Source organism: Equus caballus, chromosome 4, assembly GCF_041296265.1.
Source record: "Equus caballus isolate H_3958 breed thoroughbred chromosome 4, TB-T2T, whole genome shotgun sequence".
Classification (NCBI taxonomy): domain Eukaryota; kingdom Metazoa; phylum Chordata; class Mammalia; order Perissodactyla; family Equidae; genus Equus; species Equus caballus.
This window is the reverse complement of record NC_091687.1, coordinates 16130128-16148980: the sequence shown is the minus strand read 5'-3', so window position 1 is coordinate 16148980 and position 18853 is coordinate 16130128. Positions and strand designations below refer to the sequence as shown.

General features: G+C 55.9%; 1 protein-coding gene across 2 annotated transcripts in view; it reads right to left on the bottom strand.

Annotated features, from left to right (window-relative positions):
- Positions 1-18853, bottom strand: part of ADCY1 (adenylate cyclase 1) — a 150581-nt gene that overhangs the window by 63947 nt on the left and 67781 nt on the right. For both annotated transcript variants that reach the window (XR_011437743.1, XM_005614861.4), the window contains exons 6-8: positions 10048-10206; positions 5712-5853; positions 3960-4115 (exon numbers count right to left, since the gene is read on the bottom strand). Coding sequence is in view for 1 of the 2 variants with exons in the window: in XM_005614861.4 (XP_005614918.3) it covers positions 3960-4115; positions 5712-5853; positions 10048-10206 (457 nt within the window). In the remaining variant the exon portion in view is untranslated. The remainder of the gene's footprint in view (positions 1-3959; positions 4116-5711; positions 5854-10047; positions 10207-18853) is intronic.

Sequence of the window (18853 nt, the reverse complement as noted above, 5' to 3'; positions counted from 1 at the left end):
CCCGTGTGCTGAGTGGGCAGCTGGGCAGGAGGCAGGTGCCCATGGACGCTGTCGCAGGAGCAAGCCTGCCAAACACCGAGCCAGAACAATTTGGCAATAGCTATCAAAAATTAAAATACACACACCATTTAACCCAGCGATTTCACTAAAAAGAGGTTACCCCAGGCTATCCGGGTAAAGTTCACCAAGACGTACACGAGACAGGGTGTTCTGGGCACCCGTGGCCAGGAGGACAAAATCTAGACGTCAAGTCCCCATGCGTCAGCTCGGCACCAGGAAGCGAGTCTTGGTCTGCAAGGGGTGGCAATTCAGCCACTGAAAATGACTGGGGTTTGTCCAGGCCCCAGGATCTCCGAGGTCTGACACTGAGGGAAGAGACAGGATCTGGGACAGACTGGTAAGTTCCCGTCGGCATTCACCTTCCAGCACACAGCCGAATTTTTCTGGGAGGAAACACTAAATGGCAAACAGTTTGGGGATCTGCTTTGTGTATCATGTGTGTACGTGCTATTCATATTTTTTAAAGTTAATACGCTTAGTAGTTTTAAATATGAAGATAATGATAGAAGCAGTGTTTTTTAAAAAGGGAGAGGAAGAACTGGGAGCTCCAGGGAGTCCATTCTGGAAGGGCGAATCCAGCGGCAGCGTTAGGAGACTAGATCAAGGACGCGTCCAGAGCCAGCCAGGGCTGGAGGGCAGGTGCCCGCCTGCAGTCCCAGACGAGCCCGCCTGACAGCCTCTAACCAGCTGCACGCCCGGCGGCTCGCAGCTCTCACAGACACTTGACTCACAGGGTTTCGTTTACCAAGTGATTAGAGATGTAAAGGCAATTTCAAGAGCAAAAAATGCTGTGAGTTACTTACTTTGATTTAAAAAAACACAGAAATGACCTAAATATCAACGAAGTTTGAATAAGTAAATGGTCTCTCTCTAGGCTGGAAATCTACACAATGATTAAAGAATCATAATTTTCAGGGACATTTAGTCATACAAGGAAATGTTCATGATGATATATTGGCAAGTAAAAGAACCCAGCAAACTGCTTTTATATCACCCCATCAATTTTACTTAAGAATGCATACATGCACCCACTTAAGAAAGTGTGAGGACTGAAATGTTAACAGCAGGTTGTTTGTGGGGTGGTCAGATGACATGAATGCTTTTCATTTTCTTCTTTGTGCATTCTCGTATTTTTCCACATTGTCCGTAGTAAATTACTTTTAGAATCAGAAAGGAATATTGAAAGAAGAGCTAGAACATGTGGAAGCCATGGGGGCAGGGCTTCACTGGAGGGGCTTGTCCCTGTGTATTCATAAGAGCCGTCCTTTGGGAGTGACCTGAAGCCTGCGTGGCTGAGTAGAAGCACAAGTGGGGAGACCCGAAGCCCAATGACCCCGCCCAGAGGCGCCCTGCAAGGCACCACCCCCTGGTAGCCGCCCCACTCTGGGTTCCCACACCTCTGAACCCAGAGAGCCTGGAAACACCAGACGAAGCCTAGGGACACAAGGGCTGGCTGCTCCCCAGGGAGGTGGAAGGATAGGTAGTGAGGGTCCTGGGGCAACCCCAGAGGCTGGTGTGAAGGAGAGCGGCAGGGCCTGTACCCCACAGGCAGCGCAGGTTGGGGACGGATGGGGCAGCAGGGCTCAGGCAGGCTCCTGGGGCACCCAGTCAGGAGAGGGGCTGCTGGCGGCTGGAGAAGGTCGCCAGCGAGCCCAGGTGTGCAATTCCTCAGGAACCTAAGGGGCCACTATTGGTGGCGGTGCTGGTGCTCTGAGGTCTGAGCGGCGACGGCCCCTGAGCCGACACCACCCGAGGTCCCTCCTCCCAGTGAGGGAGACGTGACACTAACCGAGTGTTCTCCTCAAGCACAGTCTGAATCCAGGAGTCACAGGTTCCTCTCCGCCTGGGAAGCTGTCTAGGCTCCTAGCCTTCTAAAGCCGGCTCCTCAGCAATGACCAGGGATGATCCTGCTCCCTCCCCTCCCCCCACAGCTCCTCTCTCTGGGGAGTCCCAGGGGACGTCAGCCCCTACCTCCCACCCAGAGACAGCTCTGCGCAGTTCCGCCCTCATCTAAAACTTTGGTTTCTTTGTTCACTGTAGATTCTTTCAGATTAAATTTGACTATTAAAAATATTGCATCAAGTATTATTTATCCTGATACTGAGTTTGGGGCAAGCACTTAAATTGTGAGCCTAAAGTGGGTGCCTCACTTGCTCCCCCAGTCCCAGCCCTGAGGGGGTCGACTTGAGTCTGGGGCAGGGGCAGTCAGGCACAGTGGGAAGAAGACAGCGAATAAATCGGCATTTCTGCTCTGGCAACACAGCAAACGAGGGCCTGCAAATTCCCCAGTTACAGATTCTGGGTGAATGTATTAACACACACACACTTCAAAATGCACAAGTGAGCCAGCAAGAAAGCGAGGAAAACGACCAGAACCATCAGGAAGGTGGGAATCCATGCGGGGAAGGTGGCTGACGCACAGCTGCCCTGGGCTGCTGCAGTCCGAGGAGACCCAGTTTCTGGAGCACTTCATCTTCACGGGGCAATCCCAGGAAACCCGGCCCGAGCAAGGCAGCAGTGAGAGCCAAGCCCGTGACTGAGCCCCTGGCTCCGAGAGGCCCCATCAGCAAACACCGACAGGGGAAGACCGTGCGGTGGAGGACGGTGAAGAAGCTGACCGGCCTTGGACCCAGCTCTGCACCAAGGGCCCCCAGGAATGCGTGTGCACACACCTGCTGCCTGGGGCCAGCATCCACACTACCTGGAACATCTAAAAGCCACAAGCCAAGAATTTAGGTTAAACCCCGCTGGATGCCAATCTTCTCGATGGAATTCACCATCCATAGAGCCCTTCCGGAATTTCCAGGTAAAGTTCTCACAAATATGAGCCCACAATCAAAACCACAAAAAACCCTTGAGGCAATAAGACACAAGGAAGGAGAGTCAGCAGAATTTTGCTTCTTCCTGAAAAGCCTCTCAAACTTCAGTGACAAAGTTCCTTTTAAAGGCACAAAACCCACAAAGGCAGAGAAAACAAGAGTGGAGAAGACAGCCATGCAGCCTCAGGACACAAGAAATTGGTCACTGATGCAGCTGACCCAAGAACGCTGGAGGTGGAGAAGGCGAGAAGGTTCAGAGGGCACCGGTTGGGGTGACAGCAGGGTGGAGGGCCAAGGACACCCCACCACGGAGAGGATGCTCAAAGTTCCTGATGAAGTGGCGAAGCACCAGACTTCACCCCAGGCTCCCGGGACACAGCCCTCCTTCCCCAGAGGACTGGGGTCCTCCCTGGACGGGATGGGGGTCTCTGGCCCAGGGTTACCCAAGTGTAGCTGAGGACCCGCCCACAGTGCTCCCTCCGCTCCACTCCAGACTTTCACCCAGGCCCCACCTGACCCCAGGAGAAGACTAGAAGATCTGAAGGTGACTCTAACAGAGCCGGGAAGAAAGATGGAAAATCCCACACCCAGGCCACCCTGCAGAGATGCCCACAGAGCAAGCCTCAGTCAAGCGCTGGAGGCTGCCTTCCACCAGCCAGAGGGACTAAACCCAGGAAGAGGGGCCCCCTGACGCGAGAGAGACAGGATACCCATGATGGGAGGGGATGGCCAGAGATGCTCCCCAGGGAGATGAAGGGCAAGCCTGGGGGGACAATGAGTTGAGGCTCGAGGCTCCAGAACATCTGACATGTGAATATCCTGAGGGCAGATTCAGACAACGGCTGGGGGCTCTCGGCATGAATTGACTAAGAAATACGTGGAATGGTAAGTTAACAAAAAAATGCAAAATAATAAAAAGATCTGTGCAGGAAAGCGAAAACAGTCCAGCTCTGAACAGCATTTACAAAATTACAAAAGGTGAGGGGTGAGGGCTGATGTAGCCAAATCGCACCGGGACTGCATTTGGAGGACGGCCGGGACTCAGAGCCGGCTGCACATGAGTGCTGGCGCCCGTCCTACCTTGTCATCATCCTCGCAGGTCATGACGTTGGAGAAGGGGATCTCCGCCTTGAACATCTTCCGGCAGTGCATGAGCTGCACCAGCAGGTAGCACACGGTCTTGAACTTCATCCTCTTGGCCGGCTTTATGTCTGAGAGAATCAGCCCCGGAAATATCTGTGCAGATATGTGGCCAAGAGAAACGCTGTGAGTAGGCACGTCCTGCCTCTCGGGCCGGGAGCATGAATGTGACAGGGACAGGGAGGTCACAAGCCAGTCTGCTCAGGGCCTACTGCATGCCAGGCGTTGGGAATGTGCCAGGAGACACCAGCAACCTGGTTCCAAATGCTCAGCTCTCAATACACCCACCACCTCTGAACCAGAGGGAGGGACTTGACTCCTGGGGCGCAGCAGAGGGGAGAGACCCCGGGGGCTGGACATCGCCTGGCTGGGTCAGTGCTTGGCTGATGACTTCCACCCGCCAGCCCCCAGGGGGCCCTCCAGCAGACCTCTCACCTCCACCTTCAGGGGCTCCTACAACAAATACACTCAAATCGCCTCGACTCCTTAAAGCCCCGAGACGCCCCCGCTGCCTTTCGCCTTGTTCTCTCCCTCTCATCCCAAACTTCACCAAGGGGCCTGTTTGGTGTACTGATCTCCTCCCCTTCGCTCGCCCCCTAACTGTGGCCACGCCTCACGCTGTTGTTTGAGTTTGCATGACAGACCAGGGCTGCATCCGTGCAGGGCACCGAGGCTGGCTCCCCTGGCGCAGGGCCTCCTGGGTCCCTCCTCAGCCCTGCCCTCCGCTCCCTCATTCCTCACCTCTCACCCGGCCCTCCTCCAGGCCATGCTGGCACCTGTACTTCTCCTGCACACTCACTCCCCTTCTTCAGGACTCAGCTCACCGTGCCCACCCAGCCTGTCCTGCCCTGCCCTCAGCCACTCCCACCTAAAGTCCCCAAGTCTCAAGGAGACTGCTGCATCCCAGGGCCTGGAGAGCACAGGCCAACAGACACATCAGGACAGCGAACATCAAAGCTCTCTCTCATATCCAAGTGGCGTATGTCCTGAAGGACTACTGGGCCCACCTGTGTCCCTGCCCCTCACCAGAGCCCTGTGCCCCCATCTGAGCCCTACACCCTTCACCTGTGTCCTGCGCACCTCACCTGAGCCCTGCGCCCCTCACCTGTGTCCTGCGCCCCTCACCTGTGTCCTGTACCCGTCACCTGTGTCCAGCATACCTCATCTGAGCCCTGTGCCCCTCACCTGTGCCCTGTGCCTTTCATCTCTGTCCCGCGCCCCTCACCTGTGCCCTGTGCCTTTCATCTCTGTCCTGCACCCCTCACCTGTGCCCTAGAAGCAGCTCAGTCATCCTTGATTGTGTCCAGATCACCTTCCCTGGACAGAGCAACCTCAAGTGGCCTACACAGGATGGTCACAAGCCCTCCTGTGTGCACAGCACCCCTCAGGCCACAGCCCAGCCCCACCCTGACCCCTGCACGAGAGGCAGCAAAGGCCCAGGGAGGTGCAGGAGGACACAAGATGGCCCTGCCCCTGAGGACCCTGGGGCTCAGACTCTGAGTCCTGACCCCTCCCCTCACAGACTACCCCTCCCCACACATGCAAAAGGCCAGGCCAGGGCAGGAGGTAGTGGGGACACCCTCCCATCTGCACATGTGCGCAGAGCTCACGGCCGGGAGAAGCAGTGATCTGAGGGGGAGACAGGAGCGGCTAGTCTGTGAGAAGGTCGGCACAAGGGGTCCTGGCGCCCACCTTTCGCCGATGCGATGGCACAATAAAAAAGGTCTCGATATTGTGAGCTTTCAGAAAACTGTTCCTCTCGTGTCCGTGACCTGGTTCCACCTCGTAGTCGCCATTCAAGCACGCCAGGGTGGTCTTCGTGATATGAACCTTCCTGCATGAAGGAGGCAGAGATTTGGACCGGAGCTGTGACCAACCACTGCCCAGAGTTGGGGTGGGGCCCCAGCCAGTCTTGAGACCCGAGGGCCTGTGCGGCCATGGCAGAGGCGTCCCCACGCCATTGCAAGCTCCAGGAGGAACATCCAGGTTCCCTGTGTCATATGCAGTCACCAGGGACGAAGGGACAGGGGACCAGACTGGAGCGTGGGCCGGGGCAGGGGAGGGCCCCCAGCAGAGAGAGGAAGTCTCTAAAGGAGGGCTGAGAGCAGGGATGGGGGGCAGAGGGGGTAAAGACCACCCGCGAGGGAAGAAACCAGGCCCCTCCCCACACAATCTGAGGGTGGGGCAGGGTGGGTGGGAACAGTGCCATGGCTGGGACAGGGGCTGGGGTGCTCATGCTGGCCCAGGGAAATTTTCAGGTGAGGAAGAGGAGCCCTGAGCAGAAAACGGAGCCTGAAAATGCACAGCGGCCCCACCCAAGCCTGACTCAGCCTGAGTTTCGGCTCCTGACAAAGGCCAGAGCGCTGGTGTCTACAGACACGAAGCAAACTGCGCGGCCAGCAAACCTGCCCTGAAGCCCAGGGGCCTCACAGCACCGCACGAGCTCCTGGATTCCTTGCAGGCCTCTACGCGAGAGTGAGCATCCCCAGAGCACCTGGGACACTCATGGCCCGCCTGGCGCTGAACCGCAAAGGGACACCGGGGCACCAACAGTCCCTAGAAATGGACGCATGTCCACTCCTGCAGCCACTGCTCCTTCATCCCATTCACTCAACAATGGAGACGGACAATGCAGCCCTGTCGCTGAGCTGAGGGCTCAACGGGGAGACAGAAACAATTGTCAGCGACCCCTCTCAGCACAGAACGTTCCAGACTCTGGAAAAGAGGAGGGGTCTTGGTGCAGGTGCCCTAAAAGCACAAGGTAGGATGGATGACACCCAGGGTCTCGGCCCAAGTGAGGGCTACGGGAGAAATCCGAGGCTTGGCGGCCCTAAGCAGCAAGACCACTAAGGGGGACGCAGCCGCCTTCATCAGCTAGTGCACCAGTCACTCATGCTGGGCAATCGCTCACCCGACATTCACGGTGGGAGTGGACACAGTGAGCCACATGAGCTCCTTCACTGGAGACGGAGGGTGGGGGTCCCCAGTGTCTGCCATCTCTAAGGCCTGTTGGACCAGAGGCCCAGTTACGCATAATGGCAGGGCTGGGGGCGGGTGGTCCTTGCTACATCCTGGAGCTGGGTGAGGGATACAGATGACTCAACCATGGTTCCCCTGGGGCCTTGGAGGCAGGGGGTGTTGCTCAGAACCCAACGTTTTCTGCTTCAAGGCAGCCTGGAACATGCACACAGAACATCAATTTTGGGAAGAGGTAACACCCCTAGGCTGCATTTTTAAAAGGGTCATTTTTAGACCAGGAACTGTGTGTGCTCCAAGGCAGCAAAGCAGGCTGTGTGTGGCCTCCTGCCAGCCATGAAGCTGGAGATCCCCAATGTGCAAGGAGCAGACAGGCGTTCCGCCCCTGCCTGGCCTTGGCCTCTCCAAGCAACTACTCAGGGCAAAGGCCTTGGGAAGGAGCCCAGGAACCAAGCCGAGGGCTCCTGGCATGAAATGCTGGGGGAAAGACACACAATGCTTCATTCCTCCCATCCATCTATCCATCCATCCTTCTACCTGTCCATCCTCCCATCTGTCCATCCATCCATCCATCAGTCTGCCTGGCCACATTCTCTGAATGTCCAGTGAGTAGAAGGTAAATGTTTGCTGGATGGATGGATGGGTGGATGGGTGCATGGATGAAGAAAGCAAAAGAAGGAATCAAATTAAGGATAATGTGAGAAACATGGAACCTAAAAAGAGGAAATGCAGAGACGCCCCAGGGCGAGCACCATCTCCAGGGGCCTGGGAGTCTCAGGAGGTTACCGGGAAAGCCCCACAGCCCTCTCAAGGACAGGGAAGGACCCCGAGGGGTGCACACACCACACCACAGGCACCAGGCCCCAAGAGGCAGTGGAGGGTAAGGTCCCCACTCACCAAGCAACGTTCCTTTCTGGGGACCCCTCCCCAGTCCAGCCTCCACCTGCTCCTGCCTCTCCCCTGCTGTCCTCTGCAGAAAGCCCCTGGAGAGAGCTGCAACTGCCTCCCTGGGCAGCCACGCCTCTGCCCTCCCTGTGCCCTGAACCTACTGCTGAGGCCTCCGCAGCAGCAGGCACCTGATCCGGGCTCCAGTCCTCATCTTGCTTGACCTGCAGCAGCAGCACTGGACACAGTCCACACCTCCTCCCCTCAGCACACTCCACCTTAGCTGCCAGAACACCTCCCTCACTCTTCTTTCTTCCTCCCTGTCCCCCTTCTCTCAGGGACTTGGAGTTGGGGGCCAGGCATAGCCCTTCATCACCTTCTCTCCCTCTTGTGGTTGGCATAAAGTCCCAGGATTTCAGTGCCCCCGACTGCCTGTGACCCTCAGACTCAACCTCCAGCAGAGACCACTGCCCAACTCCTAACAGACCTCTCACCCTAGCGCCAGCAGAGACCCGGCCTGACAGGTGAACATGAACCCCCCCACACACCATCTTCTAAATTCCGCATGGTGCTCTCTGTGGTCCTGCAAGAACAAGAACCCCACAGGGGCCTGGGGTTCTGCGGCTCCTGTTGATGTGCACACATCACCTGCTCGATAAACGTTATGCTACGGGCTGGCCACATTTCTTCTTCGGGAGGGAGGAGCCATCTCACACAGGGAGAGTGGAGGAGAGGAGGGAGGAAGGAAGAGGTGGGAGAGAGCAAGCCGGCAGGGAGGATGAGGCCCCTGCTGAGAGTTACCCCCTCCAGTGCTGCCTCTGGCCCAGGGAGCAAGGAGAGGAAGGCAACAGGTCAGCGGGGAGTGGGGAGGAGGCCCTGGGCAGGTGAAGGGGCCTCTGACAGTGGGATGTGTGCTTGTCCTAAAAACATAGAGCTGCCCAGGGCAGGCAGAATGTGCAGGACTGCAGTGGGCAGCTCACGCCACCACCTGGCCTGGTTAAGTGTCTGGCCTTTGTGTGGGGATAGGGGGCTGCAGGAGGGCTGCAGGGAAAGGGCTTGGGGGTCGGGGTCGGTGGCAGTGAGAGTCCCCTCGGGGGAGGCGCTCAGAGGCAGCCTAGATCACAGAAGACAATGTGGGGGTCTTTGAGCTCGCTTAGAAATGTCATGGCCCGGCTCAACTGTGGCTGTGAGGAAGGTTGCCAGCACACATCTCTGCCCCGACCTCCATCTTCCATCTGCTGGTTTCTAATTTCTGCGCTTGCTACTTCCACGAGTCCCGTAAAGCTTCCTTTCGTGTGAGCTCGCAGTCGCGCTCCTGAGCAGCAGCCTTGGCATGGCAGCCGCCCACAGCAGGCTCAGGGCCTCAGCACATGGAAAGGGGCCCCCTGTTCCACCGGCCCCCGGGTCGGCTGGGAGGGCAGGCTGGGAAAGATGCGGCCCAGGATGGCCGCCCAGGGTGACAGCGCACCCTGAGGGCAGCACAGGGCCGGCAGCAGCGAGGGTCGGAGGCACCCTGAGGCTCAGGCAGCTCGTGTGCAGAAGGTTCAACTCCAGCCCTGGGGACCAAGGCCAGCGCTTGCAGCCATGCCCGCGAACCCCTCCACAGGAGGGCGCACAGGAGGAGGCGCGATCACCTCGCTCTCATGCTGTCCCTGCTAGTGGAGGGAGGGAAAACCCCCATTACCTTCTCCAGTTAATTGTTTATGCAGTATTATGCCTAGGCTCTGTGAAATGGTTTGAAGAAAAATGAGACCAGAGGAGGGGACTGTAATTGAAAGGCATTTGAAGTGCACAAACCAATGGAAACGCATCAGCGCTCCAGAAGGAACTCTGTAACTTCCCTAGTGGGGCTCCAAAGCCACAGCACTTTGCACATGTAAGTCTTAGAAAACCAAAGGAAGGAAAGCAAAATGAGAGCCACAGTCAGCACTCAGAACAGCCGAGCCACCGCAGACGTCTGCTGCATCCAGGCTTCTGTCCGCTGTTGGCTTTCCTCAGGGTGCAGAGAGGCTCTGAGCTGCCCAGCACAGCCCCTCCCACGCTGGCGGGGGCTGAGATAGGACGTGCCTCCCCCTGCCACTAGGGGGCCCACACAGAGGGTCAAATTAGAATCCCACGCACCTGCCCTCGGTGCCCAGGGCAGGGCCACCACCTCACCCCGACTTACCCCGGCAGGCCGGCGGCCTCCATGACATTGGCCAAGGTCACGTCGTTGGACCACACATCATACTGCCACTTGCGCAGGCCCAGGACCCCGCAGAGGACCCTGCCGGTGTGCAGCCCCACACGCATGTTCAGGTCCACCTCGGTGGCCTCGGCCACGGACCTGTAACAACACAGGCACAGGGTGTGGGCTGGGGCCCCATCATCTGCTCCCACAAGCCCATGAGTACCTGGGTAGCCGGGCCTTGTGCTGTCCCTGCTGCAGGGTCATTCGAAGTGCCACACAGGCAGGAGTTCTAGGGTCCCCCGACCTAGTGGGCCCGACCCCCGAGCTGGGGCCCCAGGTGGGCAAGGGCCACTCCAGGTCAGGCCTCCCAGCTCCCCAGACATTGGGCCTCTCACACAGCATCACGCCTCCCGGTGCCTCCTCCCCAGCAAGGGCAGCCCCCAAAGGGAAATCAGCCTGGAACTCCGATCCCAGGACCTCCATCCTGCTCTGTGTCCCACTGACCCTGTCAGGGGGCTCGGGCCGGCTTGCTGGCCAGAGGCCAGCATAATGACCCACCAGGAATGTCTGACAGTCGCCACAGCCCCAAAGCCCTGGGAAGGGTCAGGGTTTGACCCCAAGCTCCATCACCAAGAGGGTGGGCTCCAGACCCGGCCTGTGGGAGGCCTGTGGCTCTGAATAACTGGCCTAAACAACCAGGGGGCTTTATGGGATCTAAACTGTGGGTCAGTCAGCCCATGGGAAAAAAACAAGACAAAAACATATGGATGCTGAAATCAGACCGAGGGCCCAGGTACCCAGGTACACATTCAACCTCCCCTGCCCGTGACTGACCCTGGGCAAGTCACTCGTGTCTCTGGGCTCCAGCCCACCGCAGAGTCCACCAGGAGCCCCTGAGGCCCCATGGAGACCACCCACTGCAGGCCAGCCTGCAAGGTGGGGGCAGTGTCACAGGAAGTGCCGAGCAATGCAATACACGGTGGTTTTAAACGCTCCTTGAATGGAGAGATTTCCTGCAGGTGTGTAGGTGGGGCGCACTAAGAAATCCTCTCGGGGGCCCATGTGGGCGCCGTGCATGGTCTCCCCAACTCTATGATGCTCACACTAAAGTCAGATGCCTGTGATCGCACACTCAGAGCAAAGGGAACCCACAATGGCCCCTGTGGCATGGTGAGGCCCTCTGAAGCTATTTTTCTATATTTTCCACTTTTCTCAAGGGGCAGAAATTATTTTATTAAAAAAAAAGTCTAAAGCTTGTCGTTGAGGAAGGAATATCAGGCCTGTTTGGTGTGCTCCAAGGGACAGAAGTGTAGGGAGGCCGCGTGGGAGAGGCGAGCAGTCAGCCCCGGCACCCCAGCCCCTCCCAGCCTGGGCCTGACTAGGTGGCCTCAGTCGGCAGGTGTGTAAGATGGGTCATCCCTGGTCAGGGGGAAAGCCCCATGCCAAGAAAGGCCAGAAGGCTGAGCCAAGGCAGAGGGACACTGTGGCCCCATGACTAGGACGTCTGTCATGAGAGGGAAGGGAGACGACAGGTGCACAGGCCACACCGCCACCACCCATCCTTGGGCAGCCCGGGCAGAGAAAAACCTGCCCTCTGCCCGCTCCCGGCAGCAGGTGCCCCGTGGCCCAACCACATCTATATAGACCCCAATATGGCAGGCGCTCCAAGCCTGTGAGCTCACGGCAAAATCTCACTCCTGCTCCAAGACTTGGGGTTAACTTATGTACGCCCACCTTGTTCCAAAGGTGCTGCCTCCCGGAAGCCCTCCCAGATCCCTCACCACGGTAAAACCACCCACGCTCACAGCCCTTGTCACTCTGATCCCAATAGGACAGCTGGGTCAGGGTCCAAGAGAGGAGACTGCTCCGTGCCACACCCTGACCGCCGGGCAGGTATCCACTCAGCCACATGGCCAGGCTGACCCACACTGACCAGAGACACCCCGGGCTCTTTAAAAAGTCCTAATTTGAAAGACTCAAGGAAGACAAGGGACTTCAAATGACAAGAAATAAGAACATTGAGAATCTTTCATCTGGAACATAATGAATATGAGGAGGACATGCCTTAAGTCAACAACATCGCAGGGAGCTGATGAGAAGAATGGAAGAGAAAGAAGGTCCTAAAGCTTGCGCTTGGCCAGCCTCAGACAGGCCAAAGGAGACCATTCTGTCCAGCAGGGGAGATGACAGAGCCAGGACACCCACAGGAAGGGCCAGGCTAAAAGAGCCTAAAATAGGCCCCAAGGTTCTGAAACAATCCCATGGTAACTTCATAGCGGGTTAATGATGCCCGGTGCATTCATGAGTGATCCTGATTTAGCCTTCGTCATAACGGGGTAACAGCATTAGAAAAGGGGACGCTTGCACCCGGGCACACCACGGGCCAGGCGCTGCGGCTGTGAGCCAGGCCCCAAGAGCTCTGCCTCTGTGACCCTCCCTACGGCACACTGGGCTGCAGGTTTCAGTGCAAATGTCCCATCCTTGGATCAAGGACTGAAGGCAGTGGCCAGGAGAAGGGACAGGACCTGGGGTGGGGGGGTGGATGAGGACCAGGGATGGAGGACAGAGTGTGGGGAGGAGCTCAGTGGAGGCAGAGCGGGCACTGAGAGAAATGAGGATTTCTGGGAAAATCCTGTCCAGCCTGGCAACTTTGACCACACCAACCACCACCCTCTCCGAGCCTCAGCTTCCCCATGTGTCATCCTGGGTTGGGCTGAATGAGCCCTGACAAACTCTGGAAGAGTTCAAACTCCATCCTGGTGCGCCTTGATGCTCAAGGGAGCCAGCCACATCCTGTTCTTTCCATTGCATTGGGTGCAAAACACTAACTGAGGCTCCAGGAGAAAACCGACAGGAGGGACGATGGCATCAAACCTGCTCTGCTCCAGCTGCTGGTGACCTGGCTCCATGTCCCTTCCAGGAGCCTCATCATTGAGGCCTTTGGAAACACTGTTTGTCAGAAATAGCACAGGGTGGGTGAGGCTCGCTGAACCCACCCCACCTACAAGGACAGTGTCTACCTCCTGCCCAGCTTGCCTTCACCCAGACTTCTGTTTTCAGACTGCTGCCCCATTCCCAGCAGGGCTTCCTGCCAGTCAAGCCACCCCTGGGTCCCCGAGCGGCTCCACTCAAACCCCTCCGGCCCGTCTTCTAAACAGGAGCAGCTCTGCCCATCACTGCCCACTTCAGCCACCCGAGGGCCTGTCCCCAAAACCACAGCACCAGGGGGCCCCACAAGTGTGGCAAGGCGCTGCCTCCCCAGCCAGCCCTCAAGCCCAGCCTCACTGGCCTGAGTTCGGGAGGCCAGACCCGAGAATCAGACGTGTCTGACATAGGGTCCCAGGCGTCCTGGGGCGTGTTCAGCCTTGGTAACCTCAGAAGTCCACATGCCACAGCTTTGCAATAAGGCTTACTTGGAAGTTTGACTGTGGACATATCTTTAATACCTGTTTAGTTTTATATATTTTGAATGTATTTTCTTTCAACTGTAACTTTCCTTCAGTCATTTGCCAATCTCTAGTTAGAGGTACTGAAACAAGAAAACTAAAGTTAAAATTTTTTTTTCAAAATTCACAAAAGGCGCTAAGTATGGGGAAATGTAAAGAAGTAAACACGCAAATGGTGTTCGTGTGCATGTCCAGCATTTCTTCTTCTGCAGTCATGAAAGGTCAAAGGGCTCGGGGCCTTCTGGGACTCGCGTCTACCCTCCTCCAGCAGGCCGTCGGTTCCCAGCGTGCATCGCCCCAGCCAGCCTCCAACCAAATCCCACAGCCCAGGACACTCTGCTGATATGCTCCATCTGTCAGCTTTTCCAGCAGATTCTGCCTCAAATATCACAATTCTGGTACCAGCAGATGTGCAGCTAACTGGACAGTCCTTATAAATAAATCACACATCAAGAACTGTTCTCACCAAGGAACGTTTGCCAGGAACAGAGAAAAAGGGACGAGGTCGGGCCTTCAGAACCACCAGGAATGACTTCTGTCACTCAGTCATCCCTTCTCATTCAACCTCCGGGCTTGGGCCACTCCAGCCTGCAGACACCAGGGTCTATCGACGACCACAGCACACGCAAGCTGGCCGTCCCATAGCTCCACGGTGGGCGAGGGAAGGAAGAGCACCCGCATCTTCTCCTCAATTCAATACAGTAAATCAGAAACACCCAGGCCACCAGCAGAGCCACGTCTGGATCAAGTCTATTTAGCAAAATGGCGCCTCGCGTGCATGGTTTGGCTGATTCGGGACTTGCTCAGGCCCGTGACACAGGACGCTTTCCCCGGTGAGGGGGACAGACAAAGCCCCGTTCCTCTAAGTGCACAGAACCATGTCGCTTCGGAGCCCCGAGGGCAGCTGCAGAACAGCCGTGTCAGCTCATCGCTGAGTTGGCTCCTTTTCCAGGGGCTGATGAATGGACGCCTGAGGTGCCTGGGGACCCAGCAACTTCTGTGCCGCCCCATTTAAGCTGAGATCCCATTTAATCCTCACAACAGCTCAGGCGTGCAAGTTCCACTTCTCATTTTACAGCAGAGAAAATCAGGGATTCGAGGAAACTGAAGCAGCACCTCGAGGACTGGGAGCCAGGCATCCAGGGGCTCCCGCTTCCTCAGTAGAGGCCTCCTGCTGTTCAGGAACGAGTGATGGGTCCAACCCGATGCGATGCGCAAATCTGCCCCAGACCTGGCTAGAGGGGGAGCAGGTTCCTCGAGTCTGACCTAACATTCAAAGCCTGACAGAGGGAAGCTGGCACTGGGGTGCAGAGGCGGGTTCAGGCACAGATTCCACTTGCACAGCACACCCACCGGTGCAGGGGAGTGGGCTCAGGCCTGGGTGCCCAGGGAGGGCCCGAAGGACGTAGGGTCCAGGAACCTGCAAGGCCAAGGACTGGACCCTGACCGCCAGGACACGGGTCTCAACCACAGCATCCATGAGGCCGGTCCCGCCGCCCTCGTCTCTGCTAGCCCACCCTTCTCAGAGCCCCAGATGCCACGAAGCTGACACCCCCATTTGGGGTGATGGGGAAATTGAGCCTCAGGGTCACACAGCTCTGCAGGGGTGAGACCATGCCAGTCACCAAACTCGCTCGGCGGGCAGGGCACCTCCCACTCCGTCTCCATTCCTCACACGGGCAGGGGCATCTGGCCCAAATCAAGAACATGTATGACTTTATATAATTATTAAAAATCACACCAATAAATATTAATGTATGTTGATTTTCTGTTGTTGTTTTTGCTGAGCAAGATTCACCCTGAGCTAACAGCTGTGCCAATCTTCCTCTCTTTGGTATGTGGGTCGCCGCCACAGCATGGCCGCCAACAAGTGGTGCAAATCCACACTGGGGAACCGAACCCAGGCCACCAAAGCCCAGCATGCCAAACTTAACGACTAGACCACACGGCCGGCCCCTGCGTGTTGATTTTTTAAAAGAGCTTTCTGAATATCTTAGTTAGGTCCACAAGTTTGAGACAAGGGTCTGATCTGAATGGTGAGTGGGACTCCCCAGGGCCGGTTGCAGGAGCTTGGGCCTCAGGCCGCCTGGGAGAGCCCTAGCCTCGGGCTCTGCGACTCCTCCGGAGGGTAAGAGCCGTGGGCCTCCCCACTTCCAAGTCAGCATTCTTTGCAGTGTCTTTTATGTGGAGCATGTAAACGATTCCACCCGTTCCCCCATGGGAATGAACCTTCTACCAAGTGGAAAACAAGATCATTCCTCACTTGCCCGAAAAGGGAAAGAAGCTCGACTCCTGCAGCCTCACGAAAGGTCAGGTGTCAGTCTGTCTGCACACTCCTGGCCCTGCAGAGGTTTCTTCCTCGGTTTTATGGTTCCCTTATTTAGTTCCTCTCCGACCAGTGGCAGCAAATGCCTGACCCTCACAAGTCCATCTTGTGCTCACACGTGTCAGGACGGACCATCATGACTATACAAGAGGGGGATCCTGATGGATGTGCTGCCAGGAAAGCATCAGCCTAAAGAGAGAGCTGATGACAGTGGTCCAACACCCCCCAATCCTGAGCACCCCCAGAACCACGCACGGGGTCTGCCCGAGATGCTTCAAGAATCTTGTAATCAGCTCAAACCATCCCTTTTGTCTCTGGATTTCCTCTGTCTATTCAGCGGTCCCCGATCCTGGAGCAGACCTCTCTGTGGCCCTGGCAAGAGACAGCTCTGCACTGCAGCTCCATCTCCTTGCTGGTCACCCACGACGCTGTGCTGGCCACCCAGGGCCACCTGGTGCCTTCCCAAAAAGACTGGTAAACAGTCACCAGAATCCCGCCTCACAGGGATGGCTGGCTCCTTTGGAGGGTGAAGATGGAAGAGAAATATGCTCAAGACAGAAGGAAGATGCAGCACAGACCTCGCTCCCCAGGTGCTGCAAGGAGTAAACACACAGCGGCTCACGGCCTTGCCAGAGGCCCGGACACTCGCGTTGGGCACAGCCGTTGTCTTCCTCAGTTCTTCTTAGGGAAGTCTTGTGATTCCTAAGTTCCAAGTCAAAAACTCCACTCCGAGGTAGGAGGAAAAGAAATATACAAATATCCACCACTGTCTGGGCAGGCCCAGCCTTTTGATAAACAAAATTTGTTCTGCCTGTGTTTCTGTGTGCAAGACGGGGACACGAGGCTCAGTGCAGCCAACAAGGAAAGCCATCAGCGTGCCAGGAGTGGCCTTCGTGGGAATCAGTCCCCATTCAAAGGCCAGCCATGCAGAACACGCACTGGCTCTGTGGCAGACTGAGGAGGGAAGGACAACTTGGTTGGACGGGAGGCCATGTTGGAACTGTCGCTTTGCTGGCCTTCCTTCCTGTCCAGGGCCAGGAACTGGGCCCAGCAGGTTTGTCGAGACAGAGACTTGGAGCCTTGAAACCCAGGAATTCTCTGGGGCTCATGAGCTGAAGCAGAGCATAACCTCAGGAGGCCAAGCAGGATGCCCACTCGACCCTGGGCTGACCATCTCAGGTAGCAGGACTAGGAGTCAAGGGTCTCAGGGCCTAGCAGGGCCACACGGACTGGGAGCTGATGGCTGAAAGGCAAGGAGACACAGCCGAGGGGACCCATTTCCCAGAGCGGAGGGACCATGGAGCAGAGGAAGGCAGGTAGATCAGCGCAGCTCCACACAGCTCAGCGTCAGGCACAAACCCAAAGGGCAGATGTCAGCTTCCAAGCGGGAGCAGGGAAGGGTACCTCTCAGAAACATTTCCTAATCCATGAAAAGTGTGATGGAGCAAGAGAGAAATGAGAATGAAAGACAGGGCAGCACCAGGAAGGCCCAGAGCCCTGGGTGAGAAACGCGGTGTTGTAACTGCAGTGGGGCCTGGGCAGCGATGTCTGGGGGCCTGGCCAGGCAGGGAGGCTTGGGGGCTAATGGGCACTAGGTTCCCCTGGGAGGACCCCAGCCAGCATCACCCACCTCCAGAGGCAGAAGGCCACTGGTTCAACTCCACGAGCCACCTGCTGCAGCCCGATCAGGCCTATGTCAGGGACTCGGGCTCCTACTCACACCATCCAACTCTTACCTGCATCTGCCTGTACAGAGCAGGGCCTTCACAAACACTGACTAATGAATGAGGGGACAGCTATCTCCTTATAGCTGCCACCTATGGAATCTCACTTTACCCCAAGGAGATCACACAAAATAAGACATGAGGTGACATATGATGCATACTATTCTCAGTAATATGATATATGAAATGATATAATATATGATGTGATGATGTACTACACAATACAATGTGTGATATAATGTGATATATGATGTGATGTGATATATATGATGTGATATATACAATGTGAAGTGATACGACATATGATACATGATATGATGTGATAGATGACTGATGTGATATTTTATGTGATATATGATAATATATATATGTGTGATACAGTACATTATATATGATGTGATATATGATATGTCATGCTGTGTGAAATGGTACAGCATATATATGATATGACATGATATAATGTAAGATATATAATGTGATATATGATATGCTATGCTATGATTGATATGTGATATAATACTGTATGATATATACTGTGATATATAGCATGATATGATGTGAAGTGATAGAGCATACATGTGATAAATGATGTGATGTGCTATGATATGATGTATGATGTGATAGATGACATGATGTGATAGATGACATGATGTTATATATGACACCCTTTCAGAGAACAGAAGACGTCATTGAGTTTCTATCCAAGTCATTTCCCGCCAGGCATCTTTCCTTCCTCCTTGGTTCTGACCAACCTCTCCTCCAATCCACTTCTTTATCTAGAGCAGAGGCTCTCGTGTTTGGCTGCACATTGAAATCACTTGGGAGGCTTTTCCACCCTCCAATACTAGACCACAGCCCAGACCAGCTGTGCAGGCTCTCAGGGCAGAGCAGGCATCGGGGATTTGATTCTCCCAGGCGAGCCAACAAGCAGCACACTGGAGAACCACTGCACCACAGGGCTCCGCTTCGCTCACAGCTCCCTGGGAAGCAGGGTACCAGGCTGAGTCTGCTGGGGAGGTGCTGCCTCCCTCCTCCTGAACGCCCTGCTTCTACACACAGTCTGCAGGCGCGTGGTTTCCTGTGGTCCACCTCACACGGATGGCACAGTAAGCCTGCTGTTTATCCCCACCTCTAAAGCCTCTTTGTTTAGATATTCTCTCTGTGCATTCTGTCGCCACATCTTCCTCATAGGATTTTTGTGCTGTTACTTCTCTGCTCCCAGGTGTGGAAGTAACAGCTACACCTGTTAGCCCAATCTCGCTGGACAATCCCCATCTCCACACTGCTGAGGGCTTGGAATGTGGATC